A 20,718-nucleotide genomic window follows, 5' to 3' on the forward strand; every position below is an offset into this window, starting at 1 on the left:
GTATTCCTCTTTGTGGTCCTTTAGCAGAACGTCGTTTTCCGTCGCCTGCTTCGATTCATTCCTTGTCCATTGATATCAGTAGCACGTCGAATGAATGCTCACGATTACATTTTTTTCCGCAATGCACACCTATCATGCAAAATAAATGCAAAATATTTCGCTTGATGGACTGACTTTTTTGCAGTACGAAAAAAAGAAAGAAATTGCCGTTAACCTGGTGCCAGTAGGGGTCCTTTTCCGCTAGCTCCATGACCTGCTGCTGCATGAAGTTCAGCGTAGCACCGATGAACTGGAATAGTTTGACGCAGCCGTCGGGTTGATGAGCACAGTACTGCTTCCATAAGTTGTCGTAGTGCATCAGCGCTCTGTCCGCCGTTGCATAGCCTTCGAATATGCCCGCGTTGAATGCTTGGTCGCGGTCTGAGTAGCTTTCATTGGTGTACAGCTCAAGAAAACCGTAGCTGCAGGAAATAAAGAGAGAGTAAAGAATATATTAAAAATGATGCTCTGACGCCTACTTGTGGAGATGGTTAAGGGGAAGGGAGGTAAGGCTAAGTGCGGCACACTAGGAGAGCTTCGCACAAAAATGGAATACCTGACAGGATTGAGATACTGCAAACTGGACTATGCGTCAACATCTTTACGCGCGGAGATAGCGGCATGCGGCTATACTCATTGCGATTATGAAAAAAAAATTGCGTAGCTTGCACTGGAGGCGCAATGCTAAAGAGATAGCGAAACTCATGGGCACCTAGCTAGTCCTGGCTTTTGGGCTAGGCTAAGCACTACTGTTGCGTCTCGAATCGGCCGGGCGCATTCTTTGATTGTTTGCCATCGAGGCAGGCCCTTTCATGAGCGTCGCCGAGACGGCGACAGTGCCAGACACCGACGAGACGGGCAAACAAGCGCCCCAACACGGCAGTGCCCATTCTTTGGGTGCTTCCCCCGATGCCACCCCTTTCATCAGCGTCGTCCAGACGCTCACTTAGAAGCGACCGACCACAACCGCCACCCTTCGTTAGACGCGGGGATTAGTGCAAAGGCCATTCTCCCGACCCTGGCAAGATGACCGTCGGAGGGCAAGAAACAGGTCACCGACTTTCGTGGAAGGAATGTCAACCCCCTGTTTCCGGATTGCCTCGTCCTTGCTTCGAAGGTGCAACATTAGAGGCGGAGTTCAGCGAACAAGACGGCCCGTCTGATTGGCCGCATCAAGGTCATCTGATTCCCTAGTCGGGTCAACTAGGGAAGACCGATGTTTTATAAGGAGACACCTTGCGTGCAGTGGTGTGTCCTGACCTGTTCTGATATGTGCTCAAACATGTAGTGAGCTGAGACTTTCAAAGTGCTCCCCCCATGGAGTGGGCTTTCATATTTGGAGCCACTGTAAATATGTAGCATAAACCCTTTTTTCTCTCGCTCTTACTCCCGGACGTACTCATCCCTTTGGCTGAAGGATCACCGGCCTAAACGCTACCCGAGTCCCAACAACTGGCAGCAGCGGCGCGATAAATACCCGACCCGCAACAACGGATGGCAGCGCTGAGATGAATCCCAACCCTAGACGCAACACTACCAAGACATCCGCAGCATTTTCCGGAATTTATTGGTTATTGATAGATTATCGATTAGCTATTTATTGGCTATCGCAAGCTATTCGCCAAGTGCTTGGGCTAGGCTAAGCACTATACTAAGTCATTCCAAGCATTTTCCGGAATGTATTGATTAATGATCCGTCATCGATTAGCTATTGATTGGCTATCGATTGGCTATCGATGACTGACGAAGCTTAAGTAGTCCCAACCAAGCTTAGCTAGACTTAGCCAGGCTCCGCTTCGCTAGTTCACATGGGTATGTGCCATTGCGCTTGGACCCTTTCTGCACCACCGCCAGGATCGGCCCACATTTTCTGTTCGCGGTTGACACATTACACCTGGCTTAAACAGCTCCGCTGTTAAAAGTTACAATGATATCACTGATGCGTTTGTTATTCTGTAGCGGATATCACCTGCTGTGGGCACACATGATATTATTCTATGCTGTCGACCACGGCCAATCAAAGCGCATCAATATAGAGGACATGAGACAACTTATACTGAGCGCTGAGCTTGCTTTTTCTTGCATCGTATGTCAAATTCATAAAGTGCTAGCTTACTAAACACAGTGGAGAACCAATTCAGTGAAATTTAGACATTCCGGGGTTAACGGAAACGCATGCTTTTCTGGCATTCTCAGACATTCATCTTCTCAATACGCTCGTATACGGCTGATCAATATAGCGTTTATGCCACCTATAGTTGACAGTGGTCGTGTACGGTTAGTGCTGTTGGGAAATAGGTATACATCGACTATCATACGAAGCAATGCTCTAACGAAAGAGTGTAGTGGTTGATGCAGGGGAAGTGCTATTAGTGGAATGGACTTGTGCTTCATGGTATACGCCAATATTTGCGAATTTTGAGCACGCTAGAGCATTGGCAACGGGAGTCGCTGCTGGTTCCATATTTATCTGTATTTTCGAGAGCACTCGTGCCTCCTGATGGAGACGTTTATGACGATGGAGACGTGTGATGGACACACACACACTTCCCATTCGACTGTCTACTCGCATCAAACTTTCAAACAGACACAAGTAGTGGAACATGTCTTGCACATACATCGTCCCTGGGTGCAGTCCAGTCTCGTAAAAAACGGGATGCAAGGGTCCAAGTGCTGTGCTTTTGTGGTGTTGCAGGTAAATATAGACGGGTCTGGCGTCAGCAGGGCGAGCTGTGCAGAAGGCTTCCGATGATGCTGAAGTTTGCTCGCAAACAGCTGCTTCTATATTGGGTGGGCGTCCTCTTCGTGGTTGTTTAGGTACCCCCTTTTGCAAGAACATGCTCCTTCAGTACAGCTCCAGTGCGGACCTTGTAAATCAACACATGCGCACCCTTCGGAAAGTCTTTTGGTGAAGGTACAAATGTGACACGTACGGTCGTAATCTGCACTGGCAATCATGTGGAGCTATTGCTTTCAGCTCAAAAATTGTCTCGGTGACATGGTACCAGACACAACTACGATGTTTAATATACGTAATGTAGTTGTCTATACTGAACTAAAGTACACCTGCTACCAAATTTAAAAGGATTATGGTATTCTACCTGTATTAATATAGGTTGGTATACATCTACGAGAATCAATAAAGATTGATTGATTGATTGATAAACCCTGGCGGGTCATCATGTGCAGTTCCTATGGGGAGGATTCTGCGTGCGAAATCGTTCCACGCAGGCCACGCGTTATGCCTCACCATAGCGTAAACGACCGTCGCTTTCCGGCGCATGCCGATATTGGGGGCGAGGACTTACGGAGTCGCCATCTGTCTGAAGCAGTTCGCATGCGTAGTTATCAGGAGTAATGCGTCGTGCTGCTCATAGGTTTGGCTGTCGGCGCTCCATAGAAACAACACGCGGGAGCCCTCCTGGGCATTTCTCTAAGTACTCTAGAAACAAGCGAAGATTTTACTGTCAATATAATAATTTTGGGCAAACAGAAAGCACACAATGGATTACAGGCACTATCTCTTTACCGAATTCGTACAGTGAACGCCCACTGCGCGCGGTCGCCGCGATGGAGTCCCCCAAACCGGCTTGTTGCGTCAAAGGTAGGCAATTGCTGAGAGCAAACGATGTGAAATGTGTTATTATAGTGGTCTGTCTGTATAACCAAATTGAGTATAACAGAATGAAGCCTCACTTCAGCGATAGTACGGGTTCGCAGCCACCGACTGCGCGTCTGCATGCATGTCCGCGCAAAACGTTTCGCTTTCGCTGCGATCTCGTTTTCGCACCGTGCCGTGAGCTTTAGGCAGCAGCAAATCAACCTTTGACAGTACACAAGCAACCATTGTTGCGTGGACGCTATCAGGTCTGTTCAAAAATAATTCTTTTATAACTAGGGACTTCGGTGCCTACGGCGACTTGTGATGTGCTGTCACGACGATTCAGTCTTTTCTTTTCTTCTAAATTCTTGGACGTTTCAATATCATTATTTCACAAGTTTCGTCACACTATACGTTTATCGGTCTTCTCAGCGAGCAATTTCCTGCTGGTTCTTTTTTTTAAATCCAGTACATTCATTGTTTGAATTGGTGCTAACACATACATGAGCATATGCCATGCCTCTTTTTAATGTGGTTCTTACCATTCCCTTTTCATTCCAGTAACTTGCCAGTATCTAGCATCAGCAAGTTCATATACCAAATATTCATGACACTAACCCGGCAGCGCGCGCGGGCGAGCTTCTCAGTGCGCGCTTTCTGCTACTCACCGAACATCGCAGCCCCGACGTCATAGCAGAAATCTTCCCCGCGGAAGTGCTTGCTGCACACCCGAGCTGTAGACGATGGCTGCTTGCCCGTTTCACGATCTAAGCTTCACACAGCTTCTAGTCCAGCGGGTACGTCGGTAGTTTGACAATGGTCTCTGTTGTGTACGTCGGGCACTGCGGCACCGAGCAGTAGCCCACCATGTTGGATGCCTTCAAAGGCAGCCGCAACCTATTATAGTGCTTTAAATTGTTGTCAAGCAGACACCCGAAGTGTTAAAACCTCCCCACTTAATCGGAACCACAGCGCAGGTGGGACTTACTAACTTTCGTTTTCAGATCGCTTCGGCGCTTCCGAAGCAGCCGACGCGGCCGCTATGTCCACGTGATCCCTCATACCACGTCAAGCCGACGGTGGGGCGAGCTCACCACTGGAGGAGCTCGCCCCCAATACAACGACTGTCACTCGCTTCATGCTCGAAGTAGCAGGCCATCTGAACATTGCAATCCCGTCGTAGGTCATTTTGCTCAGAAATGCACCGAAATGGGGTAACGTTTCAGCCCGTAGTAAACAGTCGTCTTCCGACGCCTTTCGCAATATCCGGGCAATGTATTGACGTTAGGTTCACAACTATTGGGAATAATGTTGACCGCAAACGGTTTGTTTGGGAGGGTTCTGGTATATGCCACCTTCCTAATTCATGAGTCTACGCAACTGCCTTATTGAAATAAGAAGCAAAACGCTGTTCATTAAAATATGTAGTGCATTATTTCTGTGTTGCACGAAAATATTTAGTGCACGATTCAGTAGCTGCACATCTTTTACACAAGTACTGCAAATATATATATATATATATATATATATATATATATATATATCTTACCTTGTAGACGTTCGTCCTCGGCTGAGAACCCTTATGCAACAAGACATAAAATGTTTGGATGAAATATTCTTGCAAGCCGTTCACTGTACAGGTCTAAAAGACTGTGCACGTTTTTGTATTTGCAGACAACACAACGAGGAGGCCAAGTGATGCCGCTAAGTAGCTATATTGCCAAAAAACCAAAAGCATACGTGAGTTCTAACGATGGGTAGCTCAAAAAATCGCAAGTCGAAAAACAAGTGTATGCGTATACATTCATATTCAAAGCTCTAGTTTGCAAATGAACAGTTTCTTCTGATGCGTATGCAAACAATAGCAAAAACAACAACAGAAGAAATGTAAAATAAATAAAAAGGTCGAGTAACCATCGGCGCCTTTACCGCATCATATCGCATGACACAACTGTTGCACACAGCGGTAATACAGGATCAGAGTACCCAAGCGGAGAAAATAGTTGCTACAGTCGTCCCATCAGAATATCCTCCGTTTCTTTACTGATCCGGAAAATATAATGAATGCTTATACACATGCTGTCCACGCGCACAATCATGGTGGCTTCTACAAACTTTTACTTGATTTGGAGCATCTTGAGCTGCCAGCTTGAAATCATTTTTAATCTTGAAGCTTAAGCTGCAGGAACTGTTGAGGTTCAAAATGAATGAATGAATGAATGAATGAATGAATGAACGCTTCAATGTGCATACCCTTGGCTTGCGTATTTGTCGACAAAAGATCCCCAGACAGGGCTAGTGCCCTGCTGCTCCCCTTCGACAATCTCGAACAGAGGCGGCTCCTCGCGGACTTTCCGCATCCAACCATGAAAGTCAGCCCCCGTGGACGAACAGGAATTCATCAAAACAAGCAACGGTATCAACAGCGTCATGGCGAAACCACTGGACGCTATATGCCTGGAAGGACAAAGAAAGCACAAATGTAATGCTAAATTCCCAGTAAAAAAATGAAGCACCCTTGCCTCATGAGCGGGTATAGCTGTGGCTTTGTTAACCTTCTGCCCATGTTAAAGGCCTGTTGCGGTGCTTTACAGCGCAGCTTGAAGCTTTACAGAAAATATTTAAGCCACTGTGGGAGGTGAGAACCATTTCAAGGATTTCGCGAAAGTGGCTGACTTGATGTCCAGTGTAGCTGCCATTTATAAATATTGTTGTTTATTGAGTTTGTTATGCTTTTACTCCCTTCTTGTAGGTATACTGTATTCCCCCTGCAAACACACCTGCACGGCGTTGCAAGTTTTTCAAATGAATAAATGCACTTGCCAAGAACGCTTTCACTTCTACACTGGGTAATTAAAGCTGAGTTTGGGCGCTCTAGTGCCATGCGGTGCACCGTCACTTCATATGTTCGATCACGCTGCGATGACGGAAGCAGTGACATAGCGCACTGCGCGTGAACGATCGGTGAACTGGGCAGGGGGCGTATTCTGTTGATGTCCACCTAGTCGACAGGTCCATTTCGTCTGCTGCTGCTGCTGCAGTGCTGATTGGCTGCGGGCGCCTGCCTCCTCACGCGTACCCCAGCCCAGCCAATCGGAACTTCAGCAGCAGACGAAATGGACCTGTCGACTAGGTGGACATTTACCCAAAACACCCCCTGGGCCACGGCGAAACAATACGCCGTGTGCGCGGTGTGCAACTGGCGAACTCTGGTTAAGATGCAAAATTCAGCAGCGTCACTTGTGACAAACACATCAACCTAGTCTGGTCTTCGGTTTATAACTTCGTTCCAGGCGGCGCTGTTGCATTCTGAATTATGCAGAACGAATTATCCTGCGTCATTGTCTCTTTTTTCTTTGTGGCTGTCCACCGATTTGCGTTTAGTACCACAATAAATTAGGCAAATTTTGGCGTTACTATATATGATATGAGGCGTGTAAAGTCGCGAAATCACGGCACCAACGAAGACAACAGCCCACCGACAGGCATAGCTATAATTTTTGTATGTGAATATGCAGGTGCTTTATCATAACAGCAATTTGCGAACGATCTTTCGGGCGTACCATTACGCATGCTTCAAACGAAACGTATGTAGATGTCTGAACAATGTGAAACAGTTCAGACACTTAAATCGACGCTTTAATTTTTAGGCAATTGTCGTTTTTCTTTAGGGAAAATGCGTGAAAGTTTGAACGGTTTCTTTGTGCCCTTTAGTATGGCGTGGGCATTTGTGTACTCCACTTTATTTTGCCAGTTCTGTACAGTGGTGGCAAGGACAAAAAACACGCATATTGAGCTTCGGGCGAATTAAGCGTCATGCGTAGTCAACGAGGCTTCATTTCATTTCAGTGTGCTCAGTACTGCTACACACGACCACGTTGTTGAAGGAACTACCGTGATTGACGGGATGTTCCACATGGCGCGTTCAATAAATAATGGTGAAGGCATACTGTTTTCGACCTCACAACGCGTTCTTTTTTTTTAGTCGTTCTGCTGAACCATTCGTATGCCCATTCAATGTTGACAATAGCAGGCGGCTACTCCAAATCTCGTAAATGCGCTTTGGTCACAGCGTACACGTTCATAGCTTCGACCTTAAGTTCGTATGAAGTTCTAGCCATTTATCCTGCTTGCAACCACACTTTATGTATATGTAACAACCTTCCTTTATTACGCTTATTCTTGTGCGTCCTTTCTTAATTCCTGGTGTTTTAATTGCTCTTTGATATTGTGCTGCTACATTTAATGCTTAGTCTAACTTACCGAGTGCCTGGTAACCGCCTAACAAAGCTAATGCCCATCCGCGATTGAGCATACCACGCGCGCAGCAACACGCCCGCTAAAATGCAACCCGTTGCGTAGAAACGCGGCGTAGCAGTCCGCTCTGTGCACTTACCGGTTGATGTCAGTGACTCTAAAATTTAGTGCTTCGCCTAACCCCCAAATCTCGCTGTTTACTGCAAGCACTGCTCTTTCAATTTCACCGCCCGGCAGCCTCTGGCACCGTACGGACAGCGATCTGCACGTTCTCGGAAACCTTCCCGAGTTCGCTCACCCATTTGGGCTTGCTCACGATATACGTAGTGTCATCTGATGGCGTGGAACAATGGCTCTGCGCCGATGCTGCGGCATCCGCGTTAAGCCGGCGCGAAAGAGGGTTGCAACCACGTTGTAAGAAGATAGGTGTTCCGACGGCGCGCCCGCGCTTGGGCGAGAGAGCGGCCACTTCGTGTGACCGGAAGTGAGCGCCGCCGCTAGGGGCAGCACGTGTTCAGGAGGCCTTGGAGAAGCGGCACAACAGTGGATAATATACGACTCCCGTCAGCATTTAAACACCTATACCCAAAGATATGCAATTTTTCGTTATTTAGACGCCAAATCCTGAGCAGGTAGAAGGTTTCATGCCACTTACAGTCAAAATACCGTCATTTCAAACACGAGAGAGACGCGTCGTCTGCTCGAGCAGACGGCGCGCTGCGCTTACCGCTGCTCGCCGCGTCGGAGTCAATCGGAATGTCGGCAGGGACGTTCCTCCAACCATGTAGAGTCGTTTTAAGCAGGCGAGCGACATATATTCATCGAAATAAAGCACTTCTGCCGCGCGTGCCCATAAAAGCGCCAGCAAAGCGAGCGAAGCAGTGGCCCCCAGAACAGGTGCTGGCCCTTGCGGCAGCGGCGTGCGTAGAGTCACACTAAGTGGCCGCGCCTCGCGCCACACTCGGATCACCTTCCTTTTTTACACCGTGGTTGCAACCATAGAGTTTCGTGTAATCGTCACTATAGGGAACTCCGGCGCTAGTGTCTACGGCAGCTGTAAGCGGGGCGGTTCGGCCAGCATAGGAATGGTGGGCAATACATGGATTTTCCTAAACTTGCTCCTTCTGGCTTCATACAGCTTCGTGACTTTGTAAACTCTTAATTTTCAACACAATACTGTGTATTATATAATTAAATAAACGTTAGTAAAATCGTCCGACAGCAGGATTCGAGTACAGGAGCTCTAGCACAGAAGCCTGATATTGAAATGAACGATGGCGAACCATTATGAGGAGCTGCGGACTATTTTGAATAAAACGTCTTTCTGGTCCTTGGCAGGTATATAGCACTGCTAGCGCTTGAAAAAGAAAGCGGGCACAAACCTGCGCAATGCACATGCAATTTCGGAACAATGTGATGGTGCGGCAAGATAGTCGCCATGTCAGCTTGCGGATTGTCTGAAGGAATATCCCGTGAGGAGCGTCGTCGGAAGGGTCATTACGTAAACGTCAATTTGACGTTGCGTAACGTTGCGCTGGGCCGCCATTGCAGAGATTTTCCGCCACAATTTGTGGTGCGACGAGCCGCGCGAATTATACAAAATCGCGGCCAAATAGAACCGTGGCCGAGAGGCATGAGTATCGCCGCATTTTCCCCGTCGTTTTGGGCCATGAAACTCTTGTTCATAACGCGTGCTCATAGCATTTGCATCGTTCTCGGGTGGTGTTCGTTATCGTGCATCTTAACGCTGCTGCATCCGACACACTGTCTCTCGTCGTGACGATAAATCCGGAGTGCTGGGCGAAGAAGCGTCAAGCTACATTCGTTCACTCTCCGTGATAGAGGCTCTTGGCGCCCTACAGGCAGCAAACTTGCTAGTTTGAAATATTTTAGAGTTTATAATGTGCTGCAACGCTGTCTTGTCTGATAAATGTTGGATATGAATACATGGGGCCGTATAACGTATTCTAATCTGGTTTTATTCCAATCTCCTGACGTCAAATTCACGTAACCGCCGACGCAAGCATCGGGCGGTTAATCGCAGCTTTGTTAGAAGAGGCTAATAAACGCTCTGCTCGTTTATATGATGTCACTTTTGTTTCCGTTAAAGCGAATAGGATTGCCTTAGTCGATAGGTTTTTCTTATCTAATTTTCTAACTAGAGGCAAAGAGCATGCAGATGAGGAGAGGATTGCGGTGGAGCCGGGCTAGCGCAGTGAAAGTAGATTACCGGATTAGGAGGGTAATGCCGACGTATGCAACTGGCTCGTTTCTTCTTGCTTAGCTTTTGGTGTCTGGTAGAAATTCGCGGCGGCGTGCAACGGAAGGGTAAAATGCAGCTAAAACGAATCCTCTGCGAAGAAAATTTGGCAGAGTGATGTCGTGTACGTGCTAAGAGGGGTCGACAGCGTTATACTGCCACGCAAAATGTTTTATTACACGCAAATAAATCCATTCTCCCTGTCTGATCCATTCACTTTAGCCCATCCGTTCACTCATGGCGACCAGCGCTCTGGCCAGAGCCAGAACGATCGGCGGGCAGCCATCTTATATTCAATTTAGAACGAGGCAGTCTTCGGCTATTCGGAAAAATAATCCCGTTTTGTTTGCCATAATACTACATCTTTACGGCGTACTTTGAGGCGGGGAATTTTCGCGGTTTTGAGACATCGTGTGACAAACAGGTGAAGTATAGGCGCAACGTAAAAGCTTTTCACCAATTGCAGAGGGCTGATGGTGAAAAAGGCATTGAATCGGAAAGAATTATTTTTCTGTTGTGCGGTCTAACCTTCTATCCTCCGAGTGTACAGGTGATATCAGATGAGGGGCTTTGGCGGATAGCCTGACGTCGCGTGACAGACAAGTGAAGTGGGGGGCTGATTTCAGAAATGAAATAGAAAGTTTGGAATAGCTTTACGTTATAGCACCCATGATGTCGCTTTCGATTGTGAGAGTTGCAAAGATTTTGTGAAAAGTTTTCACAGACTTTGCGATATTGTGACTTCTGGCCATCGCACTTTTGACGCGACGACATTAAGGGCACTGTGTCGTAGAAAATCCGGCGTCGGCGTCGTAACCGGCGTAGTGGTCGCGTGAGCGAAAAATATTCTATACGGTACTAAACTTTTTGTATTACTTAATTAAGTTGCTCATATCTTGTCTTTCATTCTTTACAAAGTTAATCCGTGAAATTTTGAGAATGACTGCCCACAAACAAATGTCATGAAACAAAACACCGACAGCGCATGCCTTTTATGTTAAATCTTCTCAGACTGAATAACTAAAAGTGCGAAACAGTAACAGAAGATCGGCGCACGCAATAGGCCGCGTTTCTAGCAGAAAGCTCGCCTTCGTGCGTAGCGTTCACCGCCAGCGTTTCACGGAAAACATTACGGTTGCATAAGCTACAGCTGCCGGGAAGCGTGAGAATTAGTCAGGGATATTTCAATGCGATCGCGTTCCACTCTTAAAGGCGAAGCTTAAGCGCCCTCCAAATGTTTCCTCCATTAAAACATATTGTTACGATTGTGATGGTATGTGGTGCTTAATGGCGCAAACGCCAGGTCTGGCCAAGGAGCGCCATGCAAGTGATTATGAGTTTTAAACTGAACAATGAAGTGCAAAACATAGATGGAACAAGGCTGTATATGAGCATAAAAGTAGATTTGCTGTAGAGTGAGCAAAATATGAATGTATTACAATTATGACAATGGCTTGTAAAGTGTCCTGCGAAAGTAACACATGCTTTGAAAGGATGGTATACTAAAATGTGTAACTGCTAGTAGCAGTGCTGCCTCATCAGAAACCTTGGATGCAATACTTCGGAGGTACTATCAACCAAGAAAGTTTACGGACCACGCGATCTCAGAAAACGCTAAATATCCGAGCAGCCTTTAAAAGTAGCCACTAAACCCGCGCATCGTAATGTTGTTCGCGTATACCAGTAGAGGCTGGAAATGGGAATACCAGGCTGCGTTTTGAGCCTACGGATATATTCAGCTTTTTGTCAGATCCCTTGGTCCGTAAATGTTTTGGGTCGATAGTACGTGCCTCACAAATGTTACTATAGCAGCAGTAGCCTTTGTTGAGAGGTCATGCTACAAATTGATCGGCCTTATAACTTGCAATGAATGAACATCCCCTGAATAGTTTAAAAGAGATTTACTACTGACAATGAGTCCACATCAAAGAACATTGCTGAAGGAAGCGGTATATTCTGTCGGTAAGCTAGATGAAAATGCTTTTTCGTTCAGCTTCTGCTTCCCAGAACTCCACCAGGACATGGAGGACGGTCAGCGTCTCTCCACATTTTGCGCAGGTGGGAAGTTCACCACCAGACAGCGAGTGGGTGCCGTAGGTATGGCCTGCCCTAAGTCGACGTCGAATTATTTCAGTTCTCTTTTTTTTACTTTTTTGTTGTTGGTCGCCAATTACCCAATTGAGGCATAATTAAATGAAGCTATTTCGACGTTTCAGTGTCCCACATTTGATACCAGTATGTCCTATTTTTTTCTGCGCAGAAAAGGCTTCAAGTGCGTCACAGGGACAGATATGAAAGTGTTACTCACTTTCTCTGCAATACATGTCGCCATCTAGTCTACCAGCATGTTCCCTTCGATAACTCTGCGGCCGGGTGCCCAGCAGGTCACCAGCTGGTTAGATATGTACGTAGTGCAACGAAGTGAATAAGTGCTCGTTGACTATGGGATTTTTATGTTTGCGGAATGACAAGACCACTACACTCAAAGAGTCAGTGAATATGATGAACTTTGGTAGGGTGGCTTTCCTGATGCATTTAACAGCCGAGATTACTGCATACGCCTGTGCAAAATAGATACTTGTTTCCGGGTGGAAAACACAAGATGCTGAGAATGATGGACCAACCACTGCAGAAGACACGCCAGCATGGTACTTTGATGCGTCAGTATAAAATTACGCGCATGAGTATTTTAACTGAAGTTCTAAGAAGTGTATGCGGATGTGTGGCTCGGGAGCGTGCTTTGTAACATGAACAAACGACGTGTCAAATTTAATGAGCTGCCACGGCGGTAAGAGCTTTGCTGATGCCTTTAGACGCGGTTCTAAAAGTGGGAAAGCCATTTCATCACTGAGCTTCCTCACACGCTCTGAAAAGAGCTCCTTTGCTGTGGTTAGGTCATGAAACAGTGTGCTGCACGTCATATCATTTACAGTAGCGTAACATGGATGTTCAGGGTTCGCATGCACCTTCAGAAAAAAGGTAAAGCTAGAATATGACCTTTGCAAGTTCAGTGATCACTCATTCGATTCCGTGTAGAGGCTTCGTACATCAGTTGTCCTCAACGCACCTGAGGCAAAGTGGATGCCTAAATGATGACCTGGATCCTGCATCTACAACGCGCTCTTTGCGGCAGAGTGATATACCACTGTCCCATATTCTAAACCTGCACGTGTGAGGCTTTTGTACAGGTCCAATAGGCACTTGTCGTTACACCATGCGGTGTGCGACAGAGATTTCAGGAAGTTTATTGTTTTTATGTGTTTCGTCCTGAGGTATTTGATGTGGTGGAGGAACGTTAGTTTTGAGTCCAAAGTAATACCTAAACGATTATGACCACTCCCGACAGTGACTTCATCTCCATTGATAGAAATAATAGGGATTGGCGTTATGCCTTTCTTGGAGAAGAGCATGCAAGTAATTGTCTGCGTGTTCAGTTTAAACGCGTTTTCGTCCGTCCATCTTGATAATTTGCCAAGCTGAACCTGGCATTGGCAGATTGCAATACTGCATGCTTTAAAACCTATCTGCACATCATCAACATATACAGAATAATACATTGTGCTTGTGATGACTGTATCAAATCAATTAATTTCTACGACAAAAAGTGTGCAACTAAGCACGCCTCCCTACAGCCCACCGGCCTCTTGGGTGAATGTTCTAGACGACCTATTGCCCACTCTTGCACGAAAAGTGCGATTAGAGAGATAGCTTTCGATTGTGTTCAACATGCTGCCACGGACACCCATTGCGGAGAGGTCGCGACGAATACCGAAACGCCATGTGGTTTGGCATGCCTTCGCTATATATATGTCGAGAAATGCTGAAAGAAGGAACTGTTTATGTATAAAGGCATCCTTGATGTTAGCCTCAATGCGAACGAGGGGGCTTATTGTAAGCCTACGTTCTCGGGAACAACATTGGAAGGGGTCTAGTATTTTGTTATTTTCTAGGGAAGAGATTAATCACCGGTTTATCTTTTTTCAACGAGCTTGCACAGGCAGCTTGTTAGATCTATTGGTCTGTAACTGCTGGCTAGAGACTAGTCCCTGCCTTGTCTAAGTATGGAGATAACAATAGCTTCTTACCAGGCAGATGGAATGTATCCCTGTCCACATAGCATTTAAAAGAGATAGAAGTGTTTTTGTTTCTAAGTGCTTGTACTTGATCATTTCATCAATGACGCGATTGCTACCTGGCGGCCAAGTTTTTGCAACAAATCAAAGATGCCTCAAGTTCAACTAAACCGAATGGACGATTGTATGCCTAATTTCTTCCACATTTGCGTTGAATATGCTATGCATGTTGTTTGAAGCGCAGGAAAATGTGCGTGTAGTGCGATGTACTCGAGATTTCTTCAAAGTGTTCATCTAGAAAATCTGCCTGATTTTTCAGGCTATCTCCTTGGGTATTTAGTAGGCGCAGATGATTAGACTGTAGAAATTTTTCCCCCGCTTCTACACCTTTCTCTCATGAGTGCATGAATTAACACTGGATATATACTTCTACCAATTATCCCTCTTAACACGTCGACGTGCTCTTCTGCCCTGCGACTTTGCGTGTTTCAAATAAATGAGGTTTTCGGCATTCGCAAAGCAGCCTCTAAGCTTTGCTTTGTTTTTTGCTTACCTTTTGACATTCATCCGTCCACCACGGGATGCGGCGTTTATTTAGAGAGAGTCTATTCGTTTGTTGGATGTGTTTAGTGGAACAGTCTATTATAAAACCTGCTGAGTAAGCCACAGAATTGTCTATAATAATATCAGCAATGTCCTCCCTGCCTAAACGTGCCACTTCTCGGAACAGTTCCCAGTTTGCCATGTCAATAACCTTCCATCGAGGGAGATGTGGGGTGCATTCCTCCTGTGTTGTAAGATTTAAAACTATCGGGAACTGGTCACTTAAGTAAGGGTTCTTAATAACGCTCCACTCGAGGTATGGTAGGAGAGGACTAGATACTGTGCTTAATTCAAATGAGGAGTAGCTTTTGTTTACAACGCTATACTACGTCGGCTCCTTCTTATTGAGTAAGCGTGTACCAGATGGAAAGGGAAAATTTTCTATTAAACCCCTCTTCTATTGTGTAGCGTGGTCCTCCCCTCAAAGCGTTATACGCGTTTAGCTCTCTGACAACTATGTAAGGTTCAGACAGTTCATCAATGTAGTTTTGAAATGCGGTTTTATGAAGTTGATAATTCGGAGGGATATATATATATATATATATATATATAGAGAGAGAGAGAGAGAGAGAGAGAGAGAGAAAGAGAGAGAGCTAACAGAAACTAGCTTATTAAACACCACTGCTTGGACAGCAAGTACCTCAAGGGGCGTACGGAGTTTTATTTCACGGCAGGCTACACCTCTATCAGCTATAATAGCCACACCGCCACATGACGCGACTGCATCCTTACGGTTTAAACGAAAAGTAGCATATTGTCGAATGAAGTTTGTTTTGCGTCAGTTTGAGGTGTGTTTCCTGAACACAGAACATCCTGGGACTAAATTTGTGAATGAGTTCTTTAACGTGATCAAGATTGTGAAAAAGACCACTGAACTATTTGCGTTCCCCTATTTAAAAGGATGTTTGTGCTGTGTGTTTAAGGAAGAAATATTAGATTACAGAGCCCTTCTCGGGCCCTGTAATTCGCGGTTTCTCTTTTTTGGAGCGGTCGAGGGACTCCCGCCGCGCCGCTTGGATGGAAGTTGTGTCCATCGCCTCTCCCGGGGCGCTGGGCACCCGCTCTTGCGAGCAGTGTGTTGGCCTTGAGAGCCTCGCCTCAAGAGACGAGACCTGCAAGCTACCAGCAGGGGGGGTCGATGGCCCCTTCTGGGACGGCGGCCCAGCGCTGGCTGCAGCCACGAAGGGAGTGGATGGCGTCGCCTCGGGCTCACTGCCCGTGCGCCGGACCGTCGCCGGAAGCCGTGGTGACGCTGCCCCTGACGCACCACTTCTGCAAAGTGTCCTTTGGCAAGGCACGACACCCGCCTCCGTGCTTCCTTGAACGATAGGTTCTCTTTTACCTTAAATACCCTGATGTCCTTCTCTTTTACCCCCAGAACGGCTTCACGAAGTAAGAGATGCCAGTCTCGAAGGCCATGCTTTTATTTACTGCAAGAACCGGAAGCGATTGCAGGAGCCCGATATACATCATGGTCTCCATGCGTCGTTTTGTTTTTGCATGTGAGTTTTTTATCGGCGGTCAGCCTGATGTAGTCCCCGCATGCGTTTTCTGGTTGGTGCTGTTTTATAGCGCGAGCAAAATAATTACGGGCACAATTCAACGACGACGCCCTGGCTTCGCCGTTGAGTGCCAGAGTAGGCGGAGCAAGCCGTTTTATGTCGTTTTATGTGGCTTTGGACTGATCCGGAGCAGACGACACAGCGGTGGCCCCGACCCTACTGACGTCACACAATCCATGCCAAAATGGCGGTCCCTGTCGGTGCAAAGGACTTAGAGAAAGCGATTTCAAATTGAAGTTTCAAGTTAAAATGCTCGCTGAGAGCCCAATCTTTTTTTTTCGGGGGGTAGAGGGTGTATGAGCATACAGGTTCCTCTGCTCTCTGTTACACTGATAAAGTGAGAAAAGTGGGGCAGCATGGTTATGACCATTTAAAGGTGTACGTATAAAGCACTATGGAAAATACCTACCGACTGCTTCTACCTAGAGCATCGGAAGTTGCAAAATCCGTAAGCAAGAAAGTAGGCTCGTAAAGGGTAGTTTTGAATGTAAAAAAAAAATCCTGGGAAAACGACGATTTGATTATGAGACACATCGTAGTGGGGGACTCCGGATAAATTGGGACCACCTGTGATTCTTTAACGTGCACCTAAATCTATGTACTCGAGCATTTTTTGCATTTAGCCCCCCATTTAAGTACGTCTGCCGTGGCTGGGATCGACCTCACGAGCTTCAGCTTAGCAGTGCAACGCTATAGCCACTAAGCTGTCATGGCGTGTAAGTTGGGAACTCTTAGAGTACGGATAATGTACTCAATTGCATTCACCTGAATAGGACTTCTCAAAATGATCGTATGTTTACAATAAGGTTTTCAATTAGTTAACGGAGGGATTTGTGTAACTATACACGAAGCTTTTTCGGGTAAATCGCCGCTGCATCTCTCGATTAACTGATCGATAAATCGATTTACTGGTTCAGTGAATGATTGGATTTAAAGTCCCAAAGCAACGCTTCCGCTACGAGATGTGATAGTAGAGAGTTCCAGATAATTTTTTACAGCATCGATGTCGTTTCAGGTCCTTAAATATAAATGCACGGACGTTGTTTCATTCTGTTACCGTTGGGTTGCATCCGCCATGGCAGAAATCACCAGTCGCGGCATCGTGTTCACCAACGGTCCGCCATAGTGAGAGAAAGATCAAACTATTGTCATCGAGCTTTCACGGGTTGTTCAGAACTAGGAAAGGTAGAATGCGGTGTATATTAACATCAAGAACGTTTTCAATGTTCAGAGCGATGCCAGTGGTAGAATTTCTTGTTGCAAGTCGGATGTTTATAACATTAGCGGAAAAATTGGCGCCCTCCTCAGCGGGATGTGGTTTCTGGCATGCAAACACATGTCTTTTCGCATTATCTGACGCAGTTCACTAACCTGAGCTTCAATTCCCAAAGTTGAAAACTCTGTCAAACTATGTTCAGCGATAGCAATATCACGACAAATTGAAAGAAAAATATTCGTCGAAATACCTTGGACGCAGAAAGGAAGCACGCCGGGCCGCCGGGCTGGGCTACAGAAAATACAGATATTATGACAGACATGAAGGCAACACTAATCTATTTGGCGCTGGATAGATAAGGTCTATTGTTTCGCGAGCAGTTCATGGAGTGTGCGTTATTGATAAGGCTGTCGCGGTGATATTTTCTCACGCATCCTTTCTCTGAAGAATATCGCAGAAGAGCGACAGCCCGAAGCTAAGTATCGGATATCTACACGAGTACCTTTCCGTGACACGGGTAAGAAGCCAATACGGGTAGTCAAGCGCTTGCAATAAAATTTGTACTCCGCTTTTGTAGACGCATGGTGTCTACCTTATGCACACCTATTGATGAAACTTAAGGTAAACGATCAAAGATTACGAGACATCTAAGCCTACTCAATACTGACCAGCATCATTTGAATATTTAGAAACAGAGTCACAAATGAAGTTTGACGAAAAAGTAACCTGACTAATTCATAGCAGCGTATTCAGTTCACTTCTTCAATATTCTTGCCTTGTCGAATTTTATAAACATTAATTGCGAGGGTGTATGAGTACTAGAATAAACAAGTGACCCCCCATACTGGAGACAGTCCTGCACCACTCGAGCCCACCGCACTCGTGGAGGGCTGGGCTTTTCTGCCTGCCTGGATCTCCTGCGTTTGCGCCCTCCATACAGACGAGCAGGCTTCGTTGTGGTCAAATGGGTTTATTATGCGTCTGTCTTGCTGCCCGAGTCTCTTCACGTCATTTTTGGACCCTACGTATCAGACGCGGGGGGACATAGCAGCGCAAGCGTGAAACTTCTACCAAAAAGTAGACACTTGTAAGTCTTATAAGTGCTGATGAACACAAGTTTGAGTTGGATGGATGGTGCTTATTCTGGCTGAGTGACCTCTCTCAAACGCGATCAGTCCCACTCTGATCGGCAAACGTATACTGCAGAGATGTACCTCTCTGAGTGCCGAACGAGAGGCTAAATTTAGTTCCAATCGTGTCATGCCTACCGCAACAACAGCGCCATCTCTGCAGGCAACAGATGCATGATCGAGTGATGTTTGTTTTTCTTTCCTCTACACAATGACACCTAAGTAAGATGCGTGGTTAGTACGATCGCAAAGATACAGGTGATAGTGTTATAAGATGGAAAGTATATTTAGCGCCAGCGGAAAAAGGCAGAATGGAGACCACACCCCAATGCGCTAACTTTAGCTACTTTATTTCTTGGAAACAACTACTAATTTAACCCATGCATAGGGGCGCCACATCTTCCAAATTTAGCCATCCAAAAAGGCGGTCTCCTTATCTTACAAGTCGACCGAAGGGGCAGTAACAAACGTTTCACTATTCCGACAGATAGCCTGAGCCTCAATAATCTCTCGCACATCTTTATCTTTGAGCTTTGTAAGAAGCAGGCAGGATTGATACACGGCTGCGCAGCCGCATTACTGACCATAAGCAGACAAATCACAGTAGTGCTTGTTTCTCATGTTTAAATTATGGCCTCGTAGCCGGTAATTAAGACACCTTCCTGTCTGTCCGATGTATTTTACCCACAGGACAGCGGAAGCTCGTATGCCACAGCTTCTACGCAACCCACAGGAGTGTTACGATGCTTCTTAGACCATCCGACAGCTGACTTGCGGTACGGGTCCATCAACCGGAATATTTTCTGGAGTTTTTTTGGCACCTAAAAGGCAACTTTTGTATCCACACGGCTAGCCATTTTTTAGAGGCTATGTGCCGTTTTATGAAGGGGCCAATAGGACCTTGTGACGTCAGAACCATCGGCGAAGTTAGTCTTCAAGACTACGTTGAAAGTTTTCTTGAACTTGGTCTCAAGTTTGTCGTAGCACCAAGGTTGAGCGCGCCGGAACTTCTGAGCCTTGTTCGACGGATTTGAAAGTGCGCCGAAGAAGGTAAAGCGAACCGATGTGCCTCTGAAGGCGTCGATGTGATCTAGCGCAGCAAACCATTGTTTCACGTGTACCGGTTACACGCGCTATTTTGTTCTTGAAGCATAACCGACTGTGTGTTATGCCAGCAGACAAAAAAGGTGATTTTAACAAGAAATCCTGCTTTGCAATTGCCTCTGTCTTCAACCAGTGTCGTGTTGTAAATCTTGGGAAGATTAAGCTGGAAACAAAGCATGTTTGCTAGAAGGTAGGCCTTAGTCAGCTGCTTCGAGAAATTGGCAACGCGAAGTGGGGTTGCCTTCAAATCATGTTTAGTACGAACACGCACAAACCCGAGTTCCTGTTAAGGGTAATAGTTTCAAAAACCGGGTCGTGGAAAAAAATGTTCAGAAGAAATCGTGGATTTCCTGAATGAAAATTCTGACCCAATCTTATTAGCTTGCTCTTTTGACATAAAGAACTTGCATTACTCCTTGCCTCAAAATAAAGTAATAGCATGCGTCGAAGGCTGCATCGACGAGTATGGTGCGGTCGCATTTCAAAACTCAGGTGGATTATCCGTTCAAGCCTTTTTATATATGCTTCACGGTTATCTTCACTCGACCTATGCAGGATGGAATGAGGAGGAAGAAGATGCGGTCACTGACCAAGTCAAAGTAATACACAGAGACGTTTCGGGACCCGTACGGGTTCCTTGTTCACACTAAGCAGGCAAGAGCCGTAAGTCGCTTTTTATACTAAAATGTGACGTAATGAGCGGGTGTAGCTGGCAGGGAGATTGCCATCTCCCTGCCAGCTACACCAACGAAACGCTCGCAGAGCGCACACCTTTGGAGGTACAGGACTGTCTGCGAGCTGCTAGAATTTTGCCTAAGCAACACGTATTTCACCTACCGCAAGCAGTGTTATAAGCAGATCCACGGAACTGCC

At 46.2% G+C, this 20,718-nt stretch overlaps 1 protein-coding gene across 1 annotated transcript in view; it reads right to left on the minus strand.

Moving 5' to 3' along the window:
* LOC119437504 (putative phospholipase B-like 2) overlaps positions 1-17,926 on the minus strand; it is a 97,038-nt gene extending 79,112 nt beyond the window's left edge. The window contains exons 1-3 of the mRNA XM_037704513.2: positions 17,862-17,926; positions 5,894-6,097; positions 215-461 (exon numbers count right to left, since the gene is read on the minus strand). Coding sequence (XP_037560441.1) covers positions 215-461; positions 5,894-6,072 — 426 coding nt within the window. The 5' untranslated portion in view covers positions 6,073-6,097; positions 17,862-17,926. The remainder of the gene's footprint in view (positions 1-214; positions 462-5,893; positions 6,098-17,861) is intronic.
* Between the last annotated feature and the right edge of the window lie 2,792 nt (positions 17,927-20,718).

Source organism: Dermacentor silvarum, chromosome 1 (genome assembly GCF_013339745.2).
Source record: "Dermacentor silvarum isolate Dsil-2018 chromosome 1, BIME_Dsil_1.4, whole genome shotgun sequence".
Lineage (NCBI taxonomy): Eukaryota > Metazoa > Arthropoda > Arachnida > Ixodida > Ixodidae > Dermacentor > Dermacentor silvarum.